At 39.7% G+C, this 26,983-nt stretch overlaps 1 protein-coding gene across 3 annotated transcripts in view; it reads right to left on the bottom strand.

The window, feature by feature from the left end:
• b4galt2 (UDP-Gal:betaGlcNAc beta 1,4- galactosyltransferase, polypeptide 2) overlaps positions 1-26,983 on the bottom strand; it is a 385,347-nt gene that overhangs the window by 13,329 nt on the left and 345,035 nt on the right. For all 3 annotated transcript variants that reach the window (XR_011887986.1, XM_072273642.1, XM_072273643.1), the window contains exon 6: positions 5,202-5,306. Coding sequence is in view for 2 of the 3 variants with exons in the window: in XM_072273642.1 (XP_072129743.1) it covers positions 5,202-5,306 (105 nt within the window). In the remaining variant the exon portion in view is untranslated. The remainder of the gene's footprint in view (positions 1-5,201; positions 5,307-26,983) is intronic.

The raw sequence follows: 26,983 nt of genomic DNA, 5'->3' as shown, positions 1-26,983 counted from the left end.
TTGTAGTTTGCTCCTGATTCCAGCATCTGCAGTTTCTTATCTCAAACCATGATTCCTGACCATATTTAACTCCTTGCTGCCTTTGTGTTGTGAATCCCCAACTCCTTAAATTCTAGTAGTCATATGCACTGCAAATTCCTGATCTCACTTTCCCTGTCAGCTATGTTTCGAAACTCACTGACCTTCCTCCCATCAATGCCACAGTCGTTTTGATTGCCAGGACAGTCTCCATAGGCCCAGATTGTCTTACATCCCATAGTTTCCCACCTGGCAACCATTCTTCAATCCAGTCAAATGCCCCCCTTAAAAAGGAGAACACCATCCCAAGTTAATTATAGGACTTCTTGTAACAGAGGGCCTCTGGAGTAAGTTATCGCTCCTTCGCAGGAAGAGCATGGGGAAACTAACTCTAGCAGTGAACTCAAGAAGTTTGCTGACTTTTCTTGGTTTTCTAAGGGTAACATACTGTACATCCCACTTCCTTTCATCATGCTAATACAGAGGACTAAATATTTATTTTCTTTAGGGTGGATGTGCATTACTAGCATTTGCTCCAGATTTTCCATCAAGTGCTCAGTGGAGATCAAAAATCTTCCATCAGAATACAGTGAAAACTCCACATGACGTAGGGATGATGGAAGGGAAAAAAATCCAAGTGGAACATTTTTACATTAATATCACAAGAGTACTTACATCAGTGATTCTCAGATCAGCTTACATGCATACCCATTGAGCAGTGAAATGTGAAACTCCCGTGTAAATTAGGTACAATCTACATGGAGACATGCAAAAGTGGAGCCATTGCACATCTGCCAATAGGTTGCCCCTACTGTATTCTGCACGGGTGTTGTAACATTCACTGTTCAAGAAGATTTCTAGCTGGGGAGAGCACATGTAAAGTGGAGCGTCCTAGTTAAAAGACTAACAGAAACAATAACAGAAATCACTGGTGACATTAAGCAGATGTTGTAGGTTCAGAATCTTGCTGAAAACTGTCTGATTTGCATTTCTTTGATGTACGATGACTGACTTGTTGAGTGTCTTCAGCACCTTCTGTTATGAATTTACAGAAACTGCAGCATTGTTCTTAAATTAACAGTGCTTGGCTCTCTCACTTAACCGTCAGCTTGCTTGACTGCAGGTCTGAAGAATCGATTTGGACCACGACTGCCTGCTGCAGCGGCAGCTGGAATGCCATTCCAAGCAACGTACAAGAGCCGGTTCTCAGGCTGAGAAGATCACACTTTCACTGAGTTTGTTAAGCAAGCCTGACTGAGTCAGACAGCTGGATGTCAATGTCAGCAAATATACCAGAGATATCATTTGTACCACATGGATGGAGGTGGCATTGGCCTTGAATCTCAAGTTACCCTCTGGACCTCACACCGGTAATGCAAACAGTTCTATGAACTGCTCAGGGTAGGGAAAGGAACACACAAGCTGTTCTCACTTTATTTCCTCATTCTCCCTTGGCAACTGCACACTTTAAAGCAACAGCTGCAACTAACTATTCCCAGTATATTCTGTTATATGGGGCATTAATGTCTGCACTTTCTCAATGGCTATCTAATTTGCAACCACAACCTTACAGCTCTTGGGAGCACTTAGACAAAAGCTACTTTCCTTTAGATTTTCCTTTTTAAGTTTTCAGCTTTGTTGATATTGATCTATGTGAGATGGGGTGTTCAATAATACTGTTAATTTAGAATTACCCTAGTACCACAAGGAGGTAAAGGTGTAGACGATTGTAAACTCAGCCAGCTCCATCATGGACACCGGCCGCCCCACTACTGAGGATATCTTCAAAAGACAATGGCCTGAAAAAGGCCGCCTCAATCATTAAGGACCCCGCCACCCAGGATATGCCCTCTTCTCATTACTACTGAAGACACATAATCAACATTTTAGAAATAGCTAAATTATAGTACATATGTTAGTGATAATATACTTGATTCTGATCCTGGAAGAATATGTTCAGGACAAGCCTAAATCCAGAAGAAAGTAGACTGACAATTTCCAGGTGACCCATAGTTTTGACAACACAATAATATTCCTTAATACATCAGTTATTAAAAAATACCCTTCTCCTATCCTGCTATTTTCAGAAAGATTTATTCAATTCCGGATGCCCACCTCTGCTCTATCCTTCTCCACAGACTAGTAAATTAAAAAGAACAGGTAGGGTTTGGGGAATGAGGTGAGATGGATTTGGAAGGGTTACGTTACCAATTTTAATTTTTTTTAAATGTTGAAGGGGAGTTGATGGGCATGTGTGAGAAAGAAAATGCAGATGAAGTTTGGGGAAATGGGGACAACAGAATTTACTCCACCAGGAATGAGTGTGGGTGCAATGGACCAAATGACTTCCTTTTATGCTGTATTTAGTAATTAATTACAGGCTTTACCACCATTTAAGTGGAGATATTTATTTGCATTTCTAAACACTGGCCTGAAAACTTTGATGCATTGCATCATTTTCTCAAGCATCAGAAAATCAAATTTCTTTCCAGGGTGAAATGTAATTACCCAGGTGTGACACCTTGAAAGAAAATGTCTTTTCACCACTTCTCTCTTTAAACAGAAGGTAGCAAATGTTAGAATGGAAAATGTGGGCAAGTGGAAAAGTAACAGCACTCTGATCTGGAGGCCCAAATTATTGACCTTGAGCCATGAGATCAAATCCCTTCAGAGTAACAGTGGAAATCAAATATAGAGTTAAATAAATCTGGAATTAAAAAAAAACGAATTTTAGAAATGGCAACAGTGAAACTATGAGGTTGCTATAAAAATTATTCTGGCTCATTAAGTTGTGTCAGAGATGGAGATTTGCCATCATTGCCCATTTTAGGCTACATATGATGCCAGACCCACCAGTTCAAGCTGAGTACTTTGAGTTGGTCAACTTTAGCATACCTTCCCTTTAAATCTTTATAGTGCTCCCTCTTTATCTTCTTTCTTGATCTTAGATTTGTCAGCTTTTAAATCTATGGCTTTGTGATGCATTAGGACTTCATTTCTTATATACTTGGAAGTGACAGAGATGATGGAGTAGAGCGCTCTAATGTCAGCCTGAGGTGTTTGGAAGAGCAGCACTCCATTTGCCCATTAGAGTGTAAATCTCATCGTAGTGTACTCATTTCAGAAAATAGCTTCATCTCTCAATTAGCCTTTCAAGACACCTTTTCCATCCATGAACTGATTTGAATCTGTGCTCAGATAATGAAGAATTCATTCCAATACCTGCTGCAACATTTGAGTTGATAGAGATTACTACAATCACCGGTACTGCACAAAAACTTATCTGTCAATGCACAGAGGCATGGCCTAGATCACAATCCCTTACAGCCATGCACAGTTCAATAAATCCCTTGCCAAGAACTCTCCAACTAAGTGAAGAATATGAAAAAAGACAGTTCTGATCTGAAGATGCTGAGATCCACTCTTTATATTGATTGTTTAAAATCACCCTCACTTGTAATGATTGGCGAGCCACCCGTTTGGCCTTCATTTACAAGAAAGGATTACACTTGTCCAAGGCAACGCATACAAAACACTGGAGGAACTCAGCAGGTCAGGTAGCATCTATGGAAACAAGTAAACAGTTGAAGTTTCGGCCGAAACCCTTCTTCAGGATTCAGGTCTCTTTACTCTTTTCCATTGCTGCTGCATGAACTGCTGAGTTCCTCCAACATTTTGTGTGTGTAGATTAGGACTTCCTCATACTTGTCCACGGCCCAGGTGTGCAAGTCATCTCCATTCTCAGTGGTGGGATGCTACGTTACTGACCCAAATGGTAAGTGGTCCTAGTGGTTTTGCCTACAGGTAAAATCAGCAGGAAATGGCTGCAGGGTCAGAAAAGTTTCTCACAGTTCAAGTTTTTAAATCTTTCAAACTCAGTTCTACTGACAGGGCCTCAATGATAATCTTTAATGCTGTGTATGTTGGGGGAGGGGTGGTGAACTTGCACATTCTGCCTGTATGATTTATTTAGACATGCAGCATGGAACAGGCCCTGCTGACCCAATGAGCCACACCTCCCAGCAGCCCATGGTACAAGACAACTTACAGTGACCAATCAACCCACTAAATGGACTTTTCTGTGGTTTTTGGGTTGATAGAGATTAGAACCATACAATCACTGGCACTGCACGAAAACTTGCCTGCAAAGCACAAAGGAGCAGTGTAAGTCACAATGCCTTTCTGTCTTGCACTGCTCAGTAAATCCCTTGTTACAGTCTTTGGACTGTGGGAGGAAACCCGAGCACCCGGAGGAAACCCACGTGGTCCAAAGGGAGAAATTACAAACTCCAGAATTGAACTCTGAAATGCTCCGAGCTGTAATAGCATCGCGCTAACTGCTACACCACTGTGGCGGTCCCGTGTAACCGTGAGAGTTTCCACAGATTTCGTCCCGCATCACAAAGAAGCCTGGAGACTAAATGACCATTATAGATTTCCTCTAATGTTATGTGGTAGAATCTGTGTGAACTGCTCAGACTGTGAGGAAATAGAATGGGATTAAGTGAAGGAAGGGTTAAATGGATTCTTGATGGTCAGTATGTTATCAGTGGGCTGAAGGGTCTGTTTCCATTCTATACGACTCTATGACAACTGATCACCTATATTTTTGTTCTCACCCATCAGCTGGCTGCCTCACCTTGTCCAGCTGGGTGAGCAGGGGCACTCATGCAGACTTTGCTAAAATAGCACTAAGATCAAAGGACACTGATGTTCCCACAATCGTTTAAACCCAGGTTCACAGTTTGGTAATGTGTACAGTCTGCTCTGAGCAGTGGAAAAAAAAGCTATTTTTTCCCAGTAAGTTCCTATGGATGAGAATGATAATGAGAATACAGAAAACACAGTCCAAAAAGTTACACTTGTTACCTACCTGTCCTATATTTCACTTACTTGTTCACATCTGCTGAATTGCAGCCTGAGTAATACAGAGACATCTGCAGTATTATGCCAAGGAAGGGTATACTTGGCACAGTGCGAGTTTCTCCTTTCTCCTCCATTCTGTGCCACGTCACACTATCATGAATACAATCTTATTGAAGATTGCTGAAGGTTTGTCTTTTCTGAATCTCAGTCACCCAGAGCCACTGACAGACCAAAATGCTCACCCCACTGGACCAGCAGCTCGGTGTAATGAATCTTTACAGGAGTGGGTATACTGTAAATGTCTATTTCAAAATTACCTCTGGGGGTTGGGTTCATTGTGCTTGTCACGTTCATGCTTTATCATTCGGTATTTTCCAATCCTGGAGTCTGGTCGGGATACTTTCATACCTTTCAGTGTTATTCTGAAAAATAAGAACAGGTTGCAAAAAGCATCACAAAAGTGTAATTGGAATAACAAACAAAAATAACGCATGTAACAAATACAGCCCAAAGAATGATCTTAAGATAACCTCCAGGTATGTAACACCAAATTTCTTCAATACTCTGCAGCACTGATGCAAAAATCATTAACTCCTTGGTGTAATGGTCAGAATACAGCAATGCTAATGAATCCAGTGTCACTGTGCAATGGTCAAAATATACGGTCCACTACATTTATCCCTATGTCTCCATAAACACTCGAAAATTTCTACAGTTGTACTGTGGAGGGCATTCTAACTGGCTGCATCGCTGTCAGGGGTGGGAGGGGGGGAGCTACTGCACAGGATTAAAGTAAATTGCAGAAAGTTGTAAACTCAGTCAGCTCCATCATGAACACAGCCTCCATAGCATCCAGGACATCTTCAAGGAGCAATGCCTCAAAAAAGTGGCTTCCGTCATTAAGGATCCTCATCACCCAGATCATGCCTTGATCTCATTGCTGCCATCAGAAAGGATGTACAGAAGCCTGAAGGCACACACTCAGCGATTCAGGAACAGCTTCTTCCCCTCCGTCATCCAATTCCTAAATGGACATTACACTACCTCACAACTTTTTAAATTTCCATTTTTTGGCATTGCTTATTCAATTTGACTATTTAATATATATACACTTACTGTAAATCACACCATGAAGTTCAAGAACAGTTATTACCCTAAACCATCAAGCTCCTAAATCATTATGGATAACTTCATTCACCACTATGCTATTTATTTGCAATTTGTCCTCTTTTGCACATTGGTTGTTAGTCCTTGTCTATTTATGCATAGTTTCATAAAATTCTATTGTATTTCCTTTTTCCTGTAAGTGCCTGAAAGAAAATGAATCTCAAGGTATTATTATGGTAAGGTATATGTACTTGGATTATAAATTTATTTTGAAACTTGAAGCTTAAGCTTTACAATATGTCAAAGCTGTCAGACTTTGCATGTTTCTGAATACAGCTTCAAACGGTTTCTGAGAGATTAAAAATCCATTAAACAATTTTAACCACTAAACAATTATAATAATTTTGACAAATTAATTATCTTTCTTACACTTGCAATCAAATCCAAAAACTGTAAATTACCTCAAATTCACCTTCCTTACAGTTGAATGAGCTAACTTTCCCTGCAGTAGGTCTGAGCAAATGCATGTTCAGTTGAGAGACTCTGAATTGTACCTGCCGGGGAATTACTCGAGTTTACAGTCCAGATTTAGAGACTGTATACACTGGTGTGCAGAACTAAGCCAGAACATTTGGTACAAAGGTGTTTGAATGGAAGCAGTCCCAAACTTCCTGACAATCCCAGAGACAACTCAATATCAAACTACCAATATATCCCTGCAAGTTCTCCTACAATGTATGCCAAAAACCACCAAAGAACTCAAAGCATTAACTAATGTTAATGAAACAATTTCACACACAGCAGGACTATAATTTCATGGTTTAGATGATAGTTATAATTGGACGCAATTGTCCTGTATGACCTTTGTCCTCATTTTGTTATTGTAAACAACACTTGCCTTCTGAAATGCTCTTTATTTTCCTACCTGCATTATCATTTTGTTAAAGCTTCCCTGGATTGTGGTCTCTTCACATGACCACAATTATCCCTTATGTACCTGTACACAAGGAACGTGTTCTTCTGAAATTGGGCTGATCTTCATCTAGAACTATCTATTCATTTCCTGCACACACTCCAGCTCTCCAAAATTTCAGTCAATGCTTTTGATCTCTGATTTCAAAATCTCACTAGGAATGCACTCCAATTCAGTGGCTAGGCATCCCTGACTGCACAGTCACCTGTGGTTTTCCCTCCCCAATGTGAGATGACTTCTTGCACTAAAAGTATACGTTGCTGGAACTGCCTCCAGCACATTTATGTCACACTCAGCAAGAATCCAGATGTGATCCACTTGCAGCTGCACAGGTTAGTATAATTTGATGGGAGTTACAAATTCTTCTGATATAGGCAATCCGCTTTACTCTTTTGATTGCAGTCACATCATCTTACTATGTTACCTGAATCAATTAAAAATTCATGCCACTTTCAAAATCAAAGCAAACAGCATTCCTTATTGCTGAACTCATCCTGGGAGCTTTCCCCATAAAATAAATACAGATTATATGTTTAGTTTGTATTAAACAGCACAAAGAATGTTTTTTCCCAGAACGTTATCAAGACAAGAAGATTGTACAGGTTGAGCACCCCTTATCTGAAATGCTTTGGGCTGGAAGTGTTTCAGATTTCAGAATTGCCATCATTTCCAACTGTAAATTTATGTGTTACTGGTAAGCAATCTTTGCCTTATACTTGTTCATCACACTTATGTACTGATGCAGCTGTTCAGTGTGTTAGATTTTCATCAGTGAGGATCTTGGCAAACTCATCAATGAATTTCTTTGCTGCTTCGTGATCAGCAGATGCTTTATCAACATAAATTGTTAAAGTGCAATGCCGTGCCTTTTTTAAAGTTTCTCCAACCATCCTGCTGAATAGTCACAATTATCTAGAATTTCAGTTCGTCGAGATAGATCTTTGTTTGCTGAACAATCAGCATACCGTTAAGCAGCACGTGACTCTGATGCTGACAAATCCACTCTTTCAGCACACGATCAGGATTTTCATTTTTTGCTTAATGCAGAGTTTTTGTATTTTCCATTAACTTCCCTTCCTTACATTTGCGAGGTCACTTCTCAGAATAGTGTGTAGTGTGTAGAGATCTGTGCATCACCAATGTAACCTTCCTAGCACCTTGTGGAATTTTGCTTTTGTGACATCGTGTCATTGCCCAAAAAATATTTCGGATTTTGGAATCTCGGATAAGGGGTTCTGCACCTTCTCTGTGGTTTTTACTCCTTTAACATGGTTAGTGTTTCCAGTTATTTTGTTCAAGAACGAAAACAAATGCAAAAGAAAGACACACACATAAAATAACCGATATTCTATATGTTGCTTGTGAGGTTTCAGAGTTGTTGTTGGAGTATTCTAGGAGTATCTGCAGTGAATTTTGTAGAAGGTACAGATTACAGTGCTGGAGTGGAGAGAAAGTACACTTAGAGCTAAATGAGTGCCAGTCAGGCAAACTGCCTCATCCTTGATGACATTGGGAATCTTACGAGTTATTGGAGCTGCACACATCCAAATGAGTGATGAGTATCCCATCGCACTCTTGACTTTGCTTTGTAGATCCTACAAAGACCCTGGGAAGTCAGGGGCTGAATCTTCTATCACAGGAAGCCCAGCCACTGACTTGCTTCTGTGGCATACTGTTTATGTGGCTGGTTGATTTAAGCTTTGGGTTATTGGCAATCCCACCCGCGGATGTCTCAGAACCAGTAAGAAGCAATGAATGTCAAGGGTGGTTGGTTAGTCATTGGTCATATCTGTGTGGCATTCATATTCCTTGCTGATTTCTTGGCCCAGTCCTGAATGTTGCCTGGGTCTTCCTGCATGCAGATGTAGATTGCTTTGATCTTTGAGAAAATCTCCTGGACCTCATGGTCCCCACTTTGGCCATCACCTCCTTAGCTCCTACATGTACCTCAGAAAAAATAGCAGCAGGAATTGGAAGGCACCGTACAAACATACTTCGAACATACAAATTAGGAGCAAATATAGTCACTTTGGCCCATGATCTGCCCTATCATGTCACAAGATCATAGCTGATTTAATCTTCAATTTCACATTCTTGATTACTTGTAGTAACCTTTAATCTGCTGCCTTTCAAATGTCTATCTTCCACTGTGTAAAAAATAAATAATCAAAGATTCTGCTTCTACTGCTCCTTGAGGTCTAAGGATTTGGTACTCTCTGAGAGAGAGGAAAAAATCAGCTAATTTGTTTTAAATGGGAAAACCCTTTAAACAGTAGAGAGTTTAAAATTTTCCTACAACGAGAAATTTTCTCTCGACATCCACTTTGTCAAGAACCCTCAGGATCATTCATGTTTTAGTCAAGTCCTCTGTCACACTTTAAGCTCCAGCAAATACAAGCCCAACTAACCAACCATTTCTCATAAGGCAACCAATTTTAAGTATTAGTCAAGTAAACTTTCACTAAACTGCTTCCAATGCATTAGCATCCTTCCATAAATAAGGAAACCAATATTGTATACACTGCTCCAGGTTTGGTCTCATCAGTACCCAATACAACTGAAGCACAACCTCCTTACCTCTATATTGTATTCCCTATATAACATGCAATAATATTGTTAATTTTCCTAATTACCTGCCATACTTGCATATTAGCATTAACATACTTATGTTGCAGTTATAAGATTGTGGTGAAGCAACACATTAAGTATTCTGTACACTTTTGGTAACCTTATTAAAGATGTCATCAAGCTGGAAAAAAGGCAAAGAGGATTTATGAGGATGTTGCCTGAATTATAAGGAGAGGTTGAGCAGGCTAGGAACTACTTTTCTTGTGATGTAAGAGACTGAGAGGTGACCTTATACTGTATATGCTTATAAAATCATGAAGGACAGATAGAGTAAATACCAGGAAAAGGGAACCAAAAACTGGAAAGCATTGCTTTTATAGAAGAGGACAAAGATTTAAAAGGAACCTGAGAAGGAACGCCATCATGCAGAAGGTGGTATGTAAGGTACAGTCTCTGGAAAACAAAATTGAAGTCCTCACAGCAAGACTGCAGTGCTTGAAGAACATCAGAGACTCTTGTGTACTTCACGGAGACACGGCTCACTAGTAGTCTGGACACAATGCTCCAGCCCGAAGGCTTCACCATCTACCCTGTTGTCTGGACAGCAGCATCAGATAAGGGCAAAGAGACTCCTAGATTGACGCACGGATATAAGGAAAATGGAGAGTTATAGGTAGTGTAGGAGGGAAGGATCAGATTGATCATTAAGTTGATATAGATCAGCACAGCATTGTAAGTTGACGAACTCCTACTCTATCATACTTGTTCTATGTCCTATGTAAAACAGACAATGACACTTTGCTCCATTATATTCTATTTGCTGGCTTGGTGAAGGCATAACATAGAATGAGGCATCCATAGCATTGGCACCACCATCCCTGAGAATAAAAGCAAAAACATTAGCAGCTGCACTTGAGCAATAGTTTGTGTCAAACCTCAACCTAGTGCAGCACTTCTCCTCACTGGCACAGCCCATACATTCTAAAGCAAGCTGAAACATACTGTCAGTTTTTTCACACTGTAAAAATAGACCAAATAGTTAAATTGTACTTCACACAAAAATTGCTGAACACAAACGATCTTCAAAGCTATGATATCCCGCACTTCATTCACAGAAGATTTAAGAATTAGAACTTGAAATCACATCTACATCGATGGATTAACAATATAGTCACCCATGATGCTGAGACAGGAAAATACACAGAAGTCAATCAGAGATACTGATGCTGTTTTAAACTTATAAAATAAGGTTTCAAACTCAGTTTGAGAAATATCCAACATAACATGCAATGTCCCAAAAAATATTCCTGAGAATAGCATTAAAGCAGGTTACTTCCTGAAACTCTTAATTCTGTTATATAGAAATGTTATAAAACTATCAGAATGGGAATAAATACCAATTGAGATAATCACTCTAAAATTTGGAAATAATTATCTTGATCTGAAGAACATCAGTGACAGTGAAGAAATTAGCAAGAAAACTTCTTCCTGTGGAAAAGCAACCATTAACCATTCTATCATCTTACTGAAACACAGAACAATGAATGCAGATGGCAGCATCCTTCTGAAAAGTTGATCAATAATTGTCTTGCTGCTCATAAGATGTAATTCAATCTCCGTAAATACACTAGAATTTTTCCTACTTAGTTCAATATATTGGCATACTTGCATACAACAATTGAACGCACTCTTTAAAGTTTTAATATCCCCATTCAGCTGACACTATTCACAGAGCACAAGGAAATCATTGTTCTTTAACATTAAATGAGATTAGATTAGATTCAACTTTATTGTCATTGTGCTGAGTACAGATACAAAGCCAATGAAATGCATTTAGCATCTAACCAGAAATGCAAAGAATAGTGTTATTCACAAAATAACTGCGAATAAAAAGTGCTGCAGCACACAAATATAAAAGTACTGAGACAGTACAATATGGGTGCAATATTGCTTAGCGATGTGATGTGAGGTTCAGCAGGGTCACAGCCTCAGTGAAGAAGCTCTTCCTGTGCCTGCTGGTGTGGGAGCGGAGGCTCCTGTAGCACCGCCTACTGGATGGGAGGAGAGTAAAAAGTCCATGGTTAGGGTAAGATGCATCTTTGATAAAGCTTTTCACCCTGCCCAGGCGTTTATGGTAGATGTTCTCCTTGGTGGGCAATTGGGTGCCGATAAGCCGCTGGGCAGTTTTCACCATACGCTGGAGTGCTTTGCGGTCCGATACGGGACAATTGCCAGACCACACTGAGATGCTGTTGGTGAGTATGCTCTCAATGGTACAGCGGTAAAAGTCCATCAGTATCCTGGGACACTTTCTTGATGCTCCACAGGACATAAAGGTGCTATTGTGCCTTTTTGATCAGGATGGAGAAGTTCAGGGACCAGGTGAGATCCTCGGAAATGTGGACACCAAGGAATCTGCATCAATGGATTAAATATGTCATTAAATGTAGTAGAAACAGTAAAAAGCTCAAAACACAGTTTGAGAGGAATCCAACATTGCTTTGGTGATTGAGTAGGGCTTGAATGCTATCACCGCTTATAAAGTTAAATCATGCGATATGGGAGATAGCAGGGCTTCGATTCCAGATGAGCTCAATGCCTTCTATGCTCACTTTGAACGTCAGGACATGGAGGAATCACTGTGAGCACCCACATCTCCCGATGATTCTATGACTTCAGTCCTCGAAGACAATGTGTGGGCTGCCTTCAGGAGGGAGAACCCACAGAAAGCTTCCGGACCAGACAGGGTTCCTGGCCAAGTACTGAAGGCCTGTGCTGAAGAAGTGGCTGAAGTCCTCAGAGATCTTTACCCTCTCGCTTCGACAGTGTGTGGTACTCACCAGCTTCAAGCAGGCTTCAATCGTACCAGTGCTCAAGAAGAGCACAGCCCCTGCCTCAATGACTATCATCCAGTTGTATGGACATCCACAGTGTTTTGAGAGGTTGGTGATGACACATATCAGTTCCTCCCTGAGAGGCGAGTTGGATCTGCGACTTGCCTACTGGAGCAACAGATCACAGCAGAAACCATCTAACTGGCTCTTCACTCAACCCTGGAACATCTGGACAGCAAAGATGCATACATCAGGATGCTCTTTATTGACTACAGCTCAGCATTCAAAACCATCAACCCTTCACAACTAATCAAAAAGCTACAAGACCTTGGCCTCATTGCCCCTTTGTGCAAATGGATCCTGGATTCCCTCACTTGTGGACGACAGTCAGTTCAGATTGGCAACATCTCCTTCATGATCTCCGCCAGCACTAGTGCACCACAAGGCTGTGTGCTTAGTCCCCTGCTCTACTCACTTTACACTTATGACTGTGCGGCTAAGCACAACTTCAATGCCATGCTGCTGATGACACCACTGTCGTGAGCCAAATCAAAGATGGTGATAGGTCATCATATAGGAGGGAAACTGAAAATCTGGCTGAGTGGAATCATAACAACCACCTCTCATTCAATGTCAGTAAGACCAAGGAACTGATTATTGACTTCAGGAGAGGGAAACCAGAGATCCATGAGCCAGTTTTCATTCCAGGATCAGAGATGGAGAGGGTTAGCAACTTTATTATCAATTTAAAATTTACTTTGAACTTTGAATAGTCAAGCAATATGCCTGAAGATGTAACAGATACCTTCATTAAACAAAGACATTTAATATACGGCGTTTGTTAAATGTTATGTACTCTCCATCTAAGGAAATATCGGAACGTGTGATATCTTTGGATGTGGAGAAGGCTTTTGACAGAGTTGAATGGAACTATCTATTTAAATCCTTAGAAAAATTTAATTTTGGACCTAATTTTATTCATTGGATTAAATTACTTTATCTATCTCTCTGCTTGGGTTCTTAATAATTTTCAGAATTCTAAACCCTTTAAACTCCAATGTGGAAGTAGACAAGGTTGCCCTTTGAGCCCTCTGCTTTTTGATTTGGTATTAGAACCCTTAGCAATGGCTTTTCGAGAGTCTAAAGAGATTACTGGTATTTTAAGGAGAGGTACTATTCATAAAGTGTCGCTCTATGCTGATGACTTATTGCTTTTTATATCTAATGTTACAATCTCCTTACCATTTGTGTTCTGTTTACTGACTAATTTTAGTCAGTTCTCAGGATATAAATTAAATTTACAGAAGAGTGAACTGCTTCCTTTAAACAATTTAATATCAACTGATATTAACCTTCCTTTTAAAATTTTAAGAAAACAATTTACGTATTTAGGAGTAACAATTACTAAGAATTATAAAGATTTATTTAAGGAAAAATGTTTAAGTTTATTGAATTATGTTAAAAAGAAGTTTCTAATTGGTCGCCTCTCTCTTTATCGCTGATTGGCCGAATCAATTCTATTAAAATGAATATCTTACCTAAACTTATATACCTTTTTCAAGCTGTGCCTGTTTTTATTCCTAAATCTTTTATTGACTCTTTGGATTCAATTCTTTCTTCCTATATATGGAAGAATAAAAAACCTTGTATAAATAAAGCTCACCTTCAAAAAACCAAACAGAACGGAGGATTTGCCTTACCCAATATTAGGTTATATTATTGGGCCGTTAATATACGAAATATTACATTCTGGATATATTATTACATTAACCATGAGAATTGTCCTATATGGGTTTCTTTGGAGTCAATTCTGGTATGAAATTTTCCATTAATTCTTTACTTGGATCCTCGCTTCCTTTATCTTTAATTAAACTAACTGACAACGTGGTGGTTAAACAAACATTGAGGTTTTGGTTACAGTTTAGAAAACATTTTGGTTTATTGAGATTCTCCCTCTCAAGTCCCATATTTTCTAATTTTTTTTTAAACCATCTTTAATTGACTTATCTTTTAAAGAATGGGATAGATTGGGTATTAAACAATTTCAGGATTTGTTTGATGGAGGTAATCTCTCTGTGCAATTTTCAACAAAATTTAACCTTTCCAATACTCACTTTTTTCGATACTCACAGATTAGAGATTTTTTAAGATCTCAATTACATACATTTCCTACAAGTCCAGATAAGAATATAATAGATACAATTTTTAATCTGAAACCCTTTGACAACAGTTCAATATCTTACATTTATGGTCTACTGTTGGGACTGAAAAAGGCCTCTTTAGATAAAATTAAAGGAGATTGGGAAAAGGATTTACAGATTTTCCTATCTGAAGAGAGCTGGAAGATTATTTTTAAATTGATTAATTCTTCAACATTATGTGCTTGTCATTCTTTATTACAATTCAAAGTGGTACATAGAGTTCATACAGACATCCCACCCTGTAAAAACTCATTTCAGGGAGGTAGCACCATCAATTTGTGGGAGACTTCCGAAACTTCCGGGAGAGGTGGGATGTCTGCAATAGAGTAGCTCCTTAGCAGCTGGCCAGCTAGTTTAAATAACGTTAGCTATGCTAATGAACGAATGACACCTGTTAAACTCACCTCAACATGTCTTTTACAGTCTTAACCCACCATGGGCAATAGAAAAGTCACTGTTGCAAACAGTGCAGCGAGCAACACTGTCATTATTTTGACCCCTATTAGGCAGGGGTACACTTTAGTGTAGTCTGGGATAACGTACGTTTTATATTTTTTTGGAACACTCTGCAATGGCACGCTCTCGCTTGCGCGAGCTCTCTCTCTCTCTCGTGGTCGCTCGCACGCTCGCTCTCTCGCTTGCTTTCTCTTTCTCTCTCTCTCGCTCTCTCGGTCGCTCTCGCGCTCTCTCTTGCTTTTCTCTCGCTCGCTCTCAAAAAAATTGATTTCCATGACATTGTATATAATTTGCGGGCAACAGGGAGCCACTATTATTATGTGGGAGACTCCCGGAAGTTCCCGGAGAGATGGGATGTCTGTTCATATGTCTAAAGACAAGCTCTCTCATTTCTACGCAGATATTTCCCTTTACTGTGATAGATGTACTAATGGAGTGGCCACACTGATTCATATGTTTTGGACATGTCTAAGCCTTGAAAAATTTTAGAAAGATGTATTTCAAATTTTTTCTGTACTTTTCAATGTCAGCTTTAAGCCCAATCCCTTGACTACTATGTTTGGTATTGTTGAGGATAGCGCTACAAAACTGAAGCCATCTAATTTGCGGATATTGGCCTTTATGTCTCTTATGGCCAGGAGGGCGATCTTGCTCAAGTGGAAGGAGGCCGCCCTGCCCACTCATGTTCAAAGGCTATCTGACATTATGTTATGCCTTGATCTAGAGAAGATTTGTTGTTCGATTTCTGATTCTAAACATTCTAGTGTTATGGGGACCCTTTCTGAATTATTTTCATAATCTTTGAACTGTTATTAAAGTATGGATCTGAGCCATTATTAGCATAATATCATATGGTAAGGTATTTTTCTTTTTTCTTCTTTTTTTTTTACCAACCAGCTCATTTTGGTAGTGGGGGTAGATTTTGTTTAAATAAAATACAATTATTTTATTTTATTTCATTTCATAATTCAATCTTTCTTTCTACATGATTGATTTGGAATATGGGATACTGTGATCATATTACTGTGATTTAAATGTAATGTAATTGGTATTATTTACTTGTATCCTTACGAATTTTGTATTTGTATTCATGCAATTTATATAATATCAATAAAAATATTGAGGGAAAAAAAGAAAACAAAGGCATTTCCCAAACAGATTTTCTCTCATATTAAATTCATAAATGGAAAACATACTTCGACACCATATTTTCCAGCAATTACCCTTGTTAGTGGTAAAAATGACCATGGAATAATTTTTCCCAGATTTGTCCAGGGCCATGTCTCTAAAGACCTTTGACTTTTGGAGCACTCTCTTGATTCAGTGTAAACACTCTTGCTTCTAACAAGAAAGTTGCAGTTTCAAGTTCCATTCCGGAAACCTCAGCACAAAATTTAAGCTGTAATGCTGTGTGGGTCTACATATTAGATATGGTAACGTTTTGATGAGATGCTGAAACACAAACCCATCTGCTCTTTCAGGGAAATGCATAAAGAATCTGAAACACTTACAGCACAAAGCGTCTCCTAGTCATTATTTATCTCTCACTTAACATCTCGAAAACAAAATTAATTACAAACCACTCATTATCTCACTGTTGCTTATAGAACCTGCTCTGTAAATTGACAGCTGTGTTTTATACAAGACAAAGATATTGGCTGTAAGGATCTTTGTAACATACCGACAGTGATATAAATGTAAGTACCGTTATTATTATTAAATTTTATATATTTTGTACATGTACATTTGTTTGTTGATTTGACAAGACGAAGCAACAGATCACTTAAGATCATAGACACAGGAGCAGAATTAGGCCATATGGCCCATCGAGTCAAAGGTGATCTATTATCCCTCTCAGCCCCATTATCCACCTTTGACACCCATAATAATCAAGAACCTATCAACCTCTACTTTAAATATACCCTTCACAGCCCCTTGTGGCAATAAATTCCGTAGATTTACCACCCTCTCTGTTCTAAAGGCACATCCTTCTATTCTGAGGCTGTGCCCTCTTGTCCTTAATATAGATTCCTTTTGAATTTCACTTGATTAAGTCCCAAGAGTCTATTGCTTTTTACTGGACTAGTCTATACTACTTACTGGATTAAACAAGGATTGGGATAACCCCGTGGAAAAGGGAAACTATTTATCAATGACACTTGCTGTAATCAAATCTTATGCTTGTCCCTTTTGGCTTAAGTATTAAATTCCATTTACCAAATACATTCCCTACAATTCCTATCAAGAGCTGTTAAAAGTGACATTTTTCACTTAAAAGAGGAACAAACTGATGTAGAGGTGTCAAGTGTGGTGGCTACATTTAAATGGCAGATACCAATGCTGTCCCTCTTTAAATAGGTAATCATGATCATAAGCTATAGGAGCAGAATTAGGCCATTTGGCCCATTGAGTCTGCTCTGCCATTTTATCATGCCTGATCCAATTTTCCTCTCAGTCCCAATCTCCTGCCTTCTCTCCGTATCCCTTCATGCCCTGACCAGTCAAGAATCTATCAACCTCTGCCTCAAATATACATAAAGACTTGGCCTCCACAGCTGCCTGTGGCAAAGAATTCCACAGAATCACCACTCTGGCTAAAGACATTCATCCTCATCTCCATTCTAAAAGGGCACCCCTGTATTCTGAAGTTGTCCCCTCTGGTCTTAGACTCTCCCACCATTGGAAACATCCTTTCTACATCCACTCCATCAAGGCCTTTCATCACTCGAATGAGGTCACCCCTTATTCTTCTGAATTCTAGTGAATACAGGCCCACAGCCATCGGATACTCTTCATATGACAAGCCATTCAATCCTGGAATCATTTGTGTAAACCTCTTTTGAACCCTCTTCAGTTTCTGCACATCCTTTCTTAGATAATGGGCTCAAAACTACTCACAATACTCCAAGTGCAGCCTCAGTAGTGTTTTATAAAGTCTTAACATTACATCTTTGCTTTTATATTCTAGTCCTCTGAAATGAATGCTTACATTGCATTTGTTTTCCTCACCACAGACTCAATCTGCAAATTAACCTCTAGGAAATCCTGCACCTTAGTTTTTTGTATTTTCTCTCCATTTAGAAAATAATCAACCTTTTTACTTCTTCTACTAAAGTGCATGACCATATACTTCCCGACACTGTATCCCATCTGCCATTTCTTTTCCCATTCTCCTAATCTGTCTAAGTCATCTGTGGCCTCTCTAATTCCTCAAAACTACCTTCCCCTCCACTTAGCTTCATATCATCTACAAATTTGCAACAAAGCCATTAATTCTACATTCCAAATCATTGACATATAACATAGAAACATAGAAAACCTACAGCACAATACAGGCTCTTTGGCCCACAAAGCTGTGCCGAACATGTCCTTACCTTAGATCTACCTAGGTTTACCCATTGCCTTCTATTTTTCTAAGAAATATCGTAAAAAGAATTGGACCCAACATAGACCCCTTTGGAGCACCACTAGTCACCGGCAGCCAACCAGAAAAGGAACTCTTTATTCCTACTGCTTGCCTCTTGACAATCAGCCACTGCTTTATCCATGCTGGGATCTTTCATGTAATACTATGGGCTTGTAGCTAATTAAGCAGCCTCATGTGTGGCACCTTGTCAAAGGCTTTCTGAAAATCCAAGTACGCAGCACGAACCGATTCTTCTATATCTTTCCTGCTTGTTATTTCTTCAAAGAATTCCAACAGGTTTGTCAGGCAAGATTTTCCCTTGAGGAAACCATGCTGACTATGGCCTATTTTATCATGTACCTCCAAGTACCCAGAGACCTCATCCTTAATAATCATGTGAAGCTTTTTATTTTGAAGGCCACAGATTGTTCACACTAACATAGCAAGGGTAGGCATCGGAAACAAAAGTTTACGTACATTGATAAGACACAGTGGAATCTTTTCACTTCATGAATTATAGTTGTGCATCATAATCTTGCTACATTAGAAGCTGGAGGAACTCAATGGGCCAGACACGATGTACAGAAGAAAACAAAGTCAATGTCAGTTCACGATGAAGGGCCTTGACCCGAAATGTCAACTGTTCATTTTCCTCCACTGATGCTGCTGGACTGAGTTCATCTGTAATTTCATGTGTGTTGACATTAGAAGTTAGGATAGTTCTTGTTCAGAGCAATGGGTCTCAAAATAAATTAATTGCATTTTTCAACAGCAAAATATTCTACATTTTTATCAGCAAAAATAAATCCACCAAAAACTTAATTTCATAACAGTAAACACTTTATATTATTTGCAAACTTTACTACCCACTTAACCCTCTATGGCCCCTCCCCCCAGCTTTTATATTGGGTCGTGAACACTGCAACTCACTGACACTCTTTGAAAGGTACTTATTTATTTCCCAGTCTTATCATAATGACATTTGGTTTATTTTGAATCATTCAAGAGTAAAAATGGAGTCAGACAACCAGGAAAAGCAATGACCTCTGCTAATACTACGAGGATCCCTCAGCAGCACCTAAGTGATAAAATGTTCCCAAATGACCCACCCTTCTTGCACTAAATTATCACACTCACAAAGCAATTAAAATGCTAGTTCTAGAACAGTAGATATATTCACAACTTTTCAACTCATGACTCAAAAATGTTGCAAATAAAAAAACAACTGCTGCAAAAACTCAGGGATCACAGGCCACTTTGGTAGGGCACAAAGGATCGTCAATGCTCAGGTCAAGTCCCTGCATCAGAACTTCTGAGTTCTTCCAGCTGTTTGTTTTCTGCTCCAGATTCCAGCATCTGCAGTCTTTTTCTAGGACTGGGGGTATTCATAAAACAACAGAGTGAAAAAACAAGCACATGTGTGTAATTCCAGTGTATTGTATAAAGTAGCTGCCACTGAGGTCACCATCAGCAGACATGACTCCCTTTCGCAATCATTTTGAACAATGAACTTAACTGTAAGCAGCTGCACATTAAAAGCAAGGGCACTTCAGAAGATTCCGTGATTTTTAATGAAAATGTTCAACTCATAACTGAATCACACTCGAGAAACGTATTGTACTATGGTCTGGTATAAAAATTAGCAAGATATAATCTCAGCCATTAAGTCATAGTACAAACTTCTCCATTCCTAAACCTTCCCTCATTTCTCCAAAATTCGCACTCATACGAGAATGTAACAAAACAGGTTGGCAAGTTTTGGGGTACAAAATACAGCATAATAGAACACAATTACATTTTTTTATGGCTGGAATTAACTCCTGCTTGAACAATGATCTAGACCAGTAGAAAATCGGCTACCATTGCAACTGGTCTGTGGCAGATGCAATCTCACTCACTCTCCACTTCGATTTGCAGCACTTAGACAAATGTCAGGCTGCTGTTTATCAATGACAGCTCAGCATTCAACACCATCATCTCCTCAGTGTTAATCACCAAGCTTCTAAACCTGAGCCTTTGCACCTCCCGCTGCAACTGGATCCTCCATTTCCTCATCAGGAGATCTTGGTCAGTATGGATCAATGATATCTCCTCCTCACAGACTACCAACATAGGCACACCTCAAGGATGAGTACCTCTCCCACTGCTATACCTCTTTCTACAAACAGGATTGTGTCACTACGCACAACTCAAACTCCACTTATAAATTCGCACATGACACCACTATTCCTGGCTGAGTCTCAAACGGTGGTGAGGTGGCGTACGGGAGCAAAAAAGATCGACTGGTTGAAGTGCTGCAACAACAACCTCACACTTAACTTCAGCAAGGCCAAACAATAGATTATAGGCATCAGGAGGGGGAAGTCGAGGGAACGTGTACCAGCCTCACTGACAGGTCAGCTGTGGAAAGGATGAGCAGCTGTATGTTTCTTGGTATCAACATCTCTGAGGATTTGGCCTGCACCCAACACATTGATGCAATTGCGAAGAAGGCACCCAAGCAATTCTACTTCCTTCAGAATTTGAGGAGATTTGGTATGCCACCAAAGACCCTCACAAATTTTTATAGACATACAGTGGAAAATGTTTTGACAGGTTGCATCACAACCCCATAAGAGGCTGTCAAGATTTGTAGACTTAGCCAGCTCCATCACAAGCTCAACCCTCCAACCACTGTGGACACCTTCAAGAAGCAATGTCTCAGAAGGTGACATCCATCATTGAGAACCCTGACCATCTGGGGCATGCCACCTTCCCATTACTATTGATAGGGAGGAGGTACAGCAGCCTGAAAACCCACACTCAATGATTTAGCTTCAAATTTCTGAATGGGCCCTGAACCATCATCGTCTCCATCATCAAATTTCTGAATGGTCCCTGAACACGATCAAGCTATTCATTTTATTTTTGTGATTTATAATAATTTTATATCTTTGCACTGTACTGCTATCACAAAAATACAAATTTCATGTTATACTTCATAACAGTAAACCTGTTTCTTATATTTCTCAGGGTAATTTCAACCATCCCATACACCCCCCACTTTCTTCCCTGTAAACAATTCGCTCTTATGTGACCATCAACTTCAACAACACTAGAACTAATATAGAAAGGGCATTTAGTCTACTGACTCAAACATCTTTGCCTTGTTGGGGGGAAGGGGATGGAACTAGAACACACGGATATAATCCATGCAAAGGGAGAATATATAAACTCTTCCCAGGAAGTATTAACGTCAGGATCAGACCGGGGTCAATGGAACTGTGAGGCAGGACAGAAAAGTTGAGGCAATCACTGCTTGATAATCAGAAGAAGCAATCTTGGTTGAACTTAATAGCTTTTTGATCCAAATGGGAAATAACAGCTATGCCTTGGTAATGTGATCCCAGACCATGAGAATACTTTTGTCTTCATGCACTGTATCCTCTCTAGAAGGAGATAAAGCTAATCAATTTTTACCTCTTCAAGGACTCATTTCCATTAACAGTCAGGAAAGATAATTAAGAGTAATTAGATGCTGACAATTATGCCTCAGATAAATCTGTTGCTAAGGCTGGAATGGACCTTTGATCTGCCTTAAATCTGATGATCTGAAACATGGTTTATTGAATTACACTAAAGACCTTAAATATGTTCTAGCTCTGCATGCTCTAAATTTGCATATGTTTACAAAATACAATTAAGTTGGTCAGTAAAACCATTGAAAATCTTTTCTTTGTACTTTTGTCAGTTAAGGTTCACATGAATTAACATATCACATATTTTTGTTTTTATTGCATTTTGGAAAATATCCCAACTTTTCTGGAAATGAGGTTTGCACTACTTTTTGTAGAATTTTCCATTCAGACACACTGGTGTTTCCATAATACCAAGCTGTGACGCAACCAGTCAATATACCCTCCACCACACATCTATAGAAGATGTGACAGTAACATTTAGATAGCACAGGCACATGCATGTGTAGGAAATGGGAGGATATGAATGGTGGAGGGCTGACGGGTGGCTTTTAATTTAGTACAGCAACAGATATTGTAGGCCAAAAAGCATTTTGCTGTGCTGTACTGTAGAGAGTGGTAAGAACAGCCCAGTGCATCTGTGGATGTGAAGTTCCCTCCATTGTGGACATTTACAGCAGCAGGTATGGAAAGAAGGCCTGGAAGATCATTGGGACACCAGTCACCCTAACCATAAACTGCTTCAGTTGCTTCCGTCTGACAAACACTACCGTAGCATTAAAGCCAGGACCAACAGGCTAAAAAGGACAGCTTCTTTCTACAAGCTGGTGCGGAGCTGGTGGACTGCACAAGAAATCCACTGGCACAGTACATGTCCCTGGGCCAGTGCTATACTTTGGATAAAGCTCTAATGTGACACACCAGCTAAATGAACACGCACATATAGCCCAGTTTACAGTGCTCTCATAGTCAGCAATCTCAAGGTGCACAATAAATTTCTTAGGTCTTCACTTTGACAAAGCAGTACAAAGGTTTAAGGAAAGGGAAGATTATAAAGAACTTCCTCATAACCTCATGCCAAAAACTACAAGACACAGCTCTAGGGTGGGAGTGGGGTGGAGGATCCCAGACTGCAGACTCAGAATGCTAGTGCAGTTCCCCTTTAAGAAAGAATGCTGGCCTGCAAGTAAGACTGACACACAGAGCTTTTAAACCCCCACTTCCTACTACCTTGCAGGGGAATGCAGAGTCTAGAAAATAAAATTGAGCACAAATGCAGTACCAGAGGGACATCAGGGACTGTTCTGTACTTAGCTTCATGGAAACATGGCTCACTCCTGACATTTAGGAATCAGTGCTGCAGGTCAATGGCTTCGCCATCCACCGCAAAACAAAAGAGCTTTTAAAGGTAGAGGAGGTGGTGTATGCTTCACAATTAATTAGTTGTGGTGCACAGACATAGTGGTTCTATCTCAGTCCTACTCACTCGACCTGGAATATCTAGCACAGGGGTGGCCAACCTTTTACATTCCATGTGTCAATTTTTTCACACACGAGTTCAGATGTGCCATACAACTCTTGTACCCCCACAATTCTTGTAAAAATATGTTAATAGAGAACTCGTGCGTGAAAAAATCACACCTGAACTCATGCGTGAAAAAATTGATGCATGGAATGTAAAGGGTTGGCCACCCCTGATCTAGCGCATAGAGGACTGTTTTGAATCAGTGGCCTGGACAGTATTCTGGGATTCATCTTTGAAATATGCCGCACTTGTCACAGACTTCATCAAGACATGCTTGGATGAGTGTGTACCTTTAAGAATATACCAGACACACCCAAACCAAAAGCCATGGATGAACTGGGAAACCTGCAGTCTACTGAGGGCTGTATCTGTGGCGCTCAAGATCCCAGGTCCAAAAACATACAATAAGCCAGTTATAACCTATAGAGGGCTATATTAAAAGTGAAAAAAAATTCCGATTGTAGTTAGAGATGGAATTGGATACACGTCAGCTCTGGCAGGGTTTGTGGGCCATTACTTCCTACAAGGTGAAACCCAACATCATGAATGGCTATGATGCTTCACTCTCAGATGAGTTCAATGCCTTTTATGCAAGCTTTAAAAGGGAGAATAAAACTACATCCATGCAAATTGCAACATCTGATGACGTTGTGATCTAGGCCTCTGAGACCAGCATCAAAACATCTTTCAAGAGAGTGGAACCAGACAAGGTATCAGGCCCTGATGGTTCACCTGGTAAGGCATTGAAAACCTGTGCCAATCAACTGACATGAGTGTTCAAGGACATGTCCCATCTCTCACTGCTGCAGTCGGAGATTCCCACCTATTTCAAAAGACTGCCAATCATTCCAGTGCCCAAAAAGAGCAGGTGAGCCGCCTCAATGACTACCACCCAGTGGCACTCACATGTACTGTGATAAAGTGCTTTGAGAGGTTGGACATGGCCAGAATCAACCCATGCCTAAGCAAGGACTTGAACCAACAGCGATTTGTCTATCACCATAAAAGAAAGCAACTCACCGTCTCTTCTCCTGGCCTTGGATCACCTGGACAATAGCAATACCTATGTCAGGTTGCTGATCATTGATTACAGCTCAGTGTTGAATACCATCATACCCTCAGAATAATCAACATGCCCCACCTGGGCCTCTACACCTTCCTCTGCAACTGAATTCCTGACTTCCTCATTGGAAGACCATAGTTAGTATGAATCAGAAATAACATCTCCTCCTCACTAACAATCAACACTGGCACACCTCAGCGATGTGTGCTTAGCCCACTGCTCTACTTTATCTAAGCCCATGACTTGTGGAAAGGCACAGCTCAAATGCTATCTATAAATTTGCTGATGACACAACTATTGTTGGCAGAATTTCAGATGGTGACAAGGAGCTGTACAGGAGTAAGACAGATCAGCTAGTTGAGTGGTGCCACAACATCCTTGCACTCAACATCTGTAAGACCAAAGAATTGATTGTAAACTTCAGAAGGGGTAAGATGAGGGAACGCTAACTAGTCCTCATCGAGGGATCAGTAGTGGAAAGGGTGAGCATTTTCAAGATCCTTGGTGTCAACATCTCTGCAAATCTATCTTGGGCCCAACATATTGATGCAATTACAAAGAATGTACAACAGCTATACTTCCTTTGGAGTTTGAGTAGATTCATGATGTCCCAAAGACTTGAGCAAATTTCTACAGATGTACCAAGGAGAGCATTCTAACTGGTGGCATCACCATCTGGTATGTAGAGCCCCCTCACAGGATTGGAAAAAACTGCAGAAAGGTTCAATCTCAGCCTGTTCCGTCATGGGCACAAGTCTCTCCAGCATCAGGGCCATCTTCAAAAGATAATGCCACAAAAAGGCCATTTTCTTATTGCTACCACCAAGGAGGTGGTACAGGAACCAAAAGAGATACACTCAACGTCTTAGGAACAGCCTCTCCCCCTCCACCATCAGATTTCTAAATGGACACTGAACCTATGTACACTACCTCATTTTTTTTTCTCTCTTTTGAGAGAAAATAGCCGTGATTCCCTTCATTTATTTGGGACACTATGGCACTTAATTCGGACAGGAGACTGTTGCCAAACAGTTCCTAACTAGCGTCAGTCGCATGCACTTGTGTGGCCATTAGATACTACATATGTTTAGAGCAAATAGTTTTTAAATAGCATCAGTTGTGTGTGTTTATGTTCAGAAAAGATACTTCTGTTACTAATAGTTGGTGAAAAATAAGCAGTAAAACAATTCAGAACTGTTTTGCTCACTGGATTTTCAAGCATTCGGTCTTGATGCCAGAACTGGCTGAAAGTGAAAATGAAACAATTTCACTACAAATGAATTGATTTCACCAAGTTAGCAACTATAAAGAATTTGAAGGTATTGACAATCATCTTGAATGTTACAATGGAAATGAAGATTTGGAGAATGCAATTGTCAAAAACTTTGTATGAGGGCAGCCCATTATCTTCACTAGTTGTCTGTGCTGATTTTGTTCATTTAGAACCAATCAAAAGCACATGGCAACCTACAAAGGAAGAATTTTTCCATCAATTACTATTAGGAACGAATATGCAGTTTTATAGTACTGTAGTAATATCGACAATGTTCTAATTTTTACTGTATTTCATTTAAATACATAATTAAAAAGTTAAAAGTTGTTTGGCTTTTTAATACCTTTTCAGTGATTTCCAAGAAACTTTGGCTAATTGAGGCAGCTGCTTAATTGGGCCAAAATGTACTGGTCCAAATGTGTCTCAATTAACTAGAGTTCACTGTTATATTTCTTATTATAATTCATAGTTTTTTTCTTATGTATTGCACTGTACTGCTGCTGCAAAAGAACAAATTTCACCAGTAATATTAAATCTGATTCTGATTCTGAGAGGTTTAGGAACATAATAGAGACAGGAGAGGGTCATATGGCTATCCAGCCTACTCTACTATTTATTAAGATTATGACTAATCTGACCATGGTTTCTGCTCCAGCACAGTACCTGCTTTTTACCTTATACCCTAAATTCCCCTACTATGCAAAAACCAAAATCTCCATCCTAAATCCATTCCCTTAAATCTTGTGACTATATCCCCAATTCTAGTCTCAAATACCAATGGAATCAACTGACTCCTGCTGCACTCTGTTCATCACTGACAGCCAATCTGAGAAACACCATTTATCCCAACTCTCTTTCTGATTGTTCTGGTAAACATCTCAGCAGATGGCTCAAAATAGCAAAGATAGACATCTGAGGCTGAACTGTCATAGCCATACATGGTATACATGGACTGAAGTTCACTTCCTTAAATCCCAGAGTGAGCCTGAACAGCTGGGGAAGAAAAAGCATCCAAGAATGGCCTTGTTTAAAAACAGTTGAATAAAGGTAAACAGGAAAGAAAAAGAAAACAAGATTAAAAAATGTCAGTTACAAGAGAATTCAGTGCCTGACATGGTGACAGACGCAAATTTACAGCAGTGTTTAAAAAAAATTAAGATTTATAGCCCTGAAAATGAAAAAGAAACTCATAGTGGGGGATGGATAAAGAAGGGGAGTGGGACTAAAGATTTCTTTCA

The sequence above is a fragment of the Mobula birostris genome, chromosome 12 (genome assembly GCF_030028105.1).
Source record: "Mobula birostris isolate sMobBir1 chromosome 12, sMobBir1.hap1, whole genome shotgun sequence".
NCBI lineage: Eukaryota > Metazoa > Chordata > Chondrichthyes > Myliobatiformes > Myliobatidae > Mobula > Mobula birostris.
This window is presented reverse-complemented; position numbering and strand designations above follow the sequence as displayed.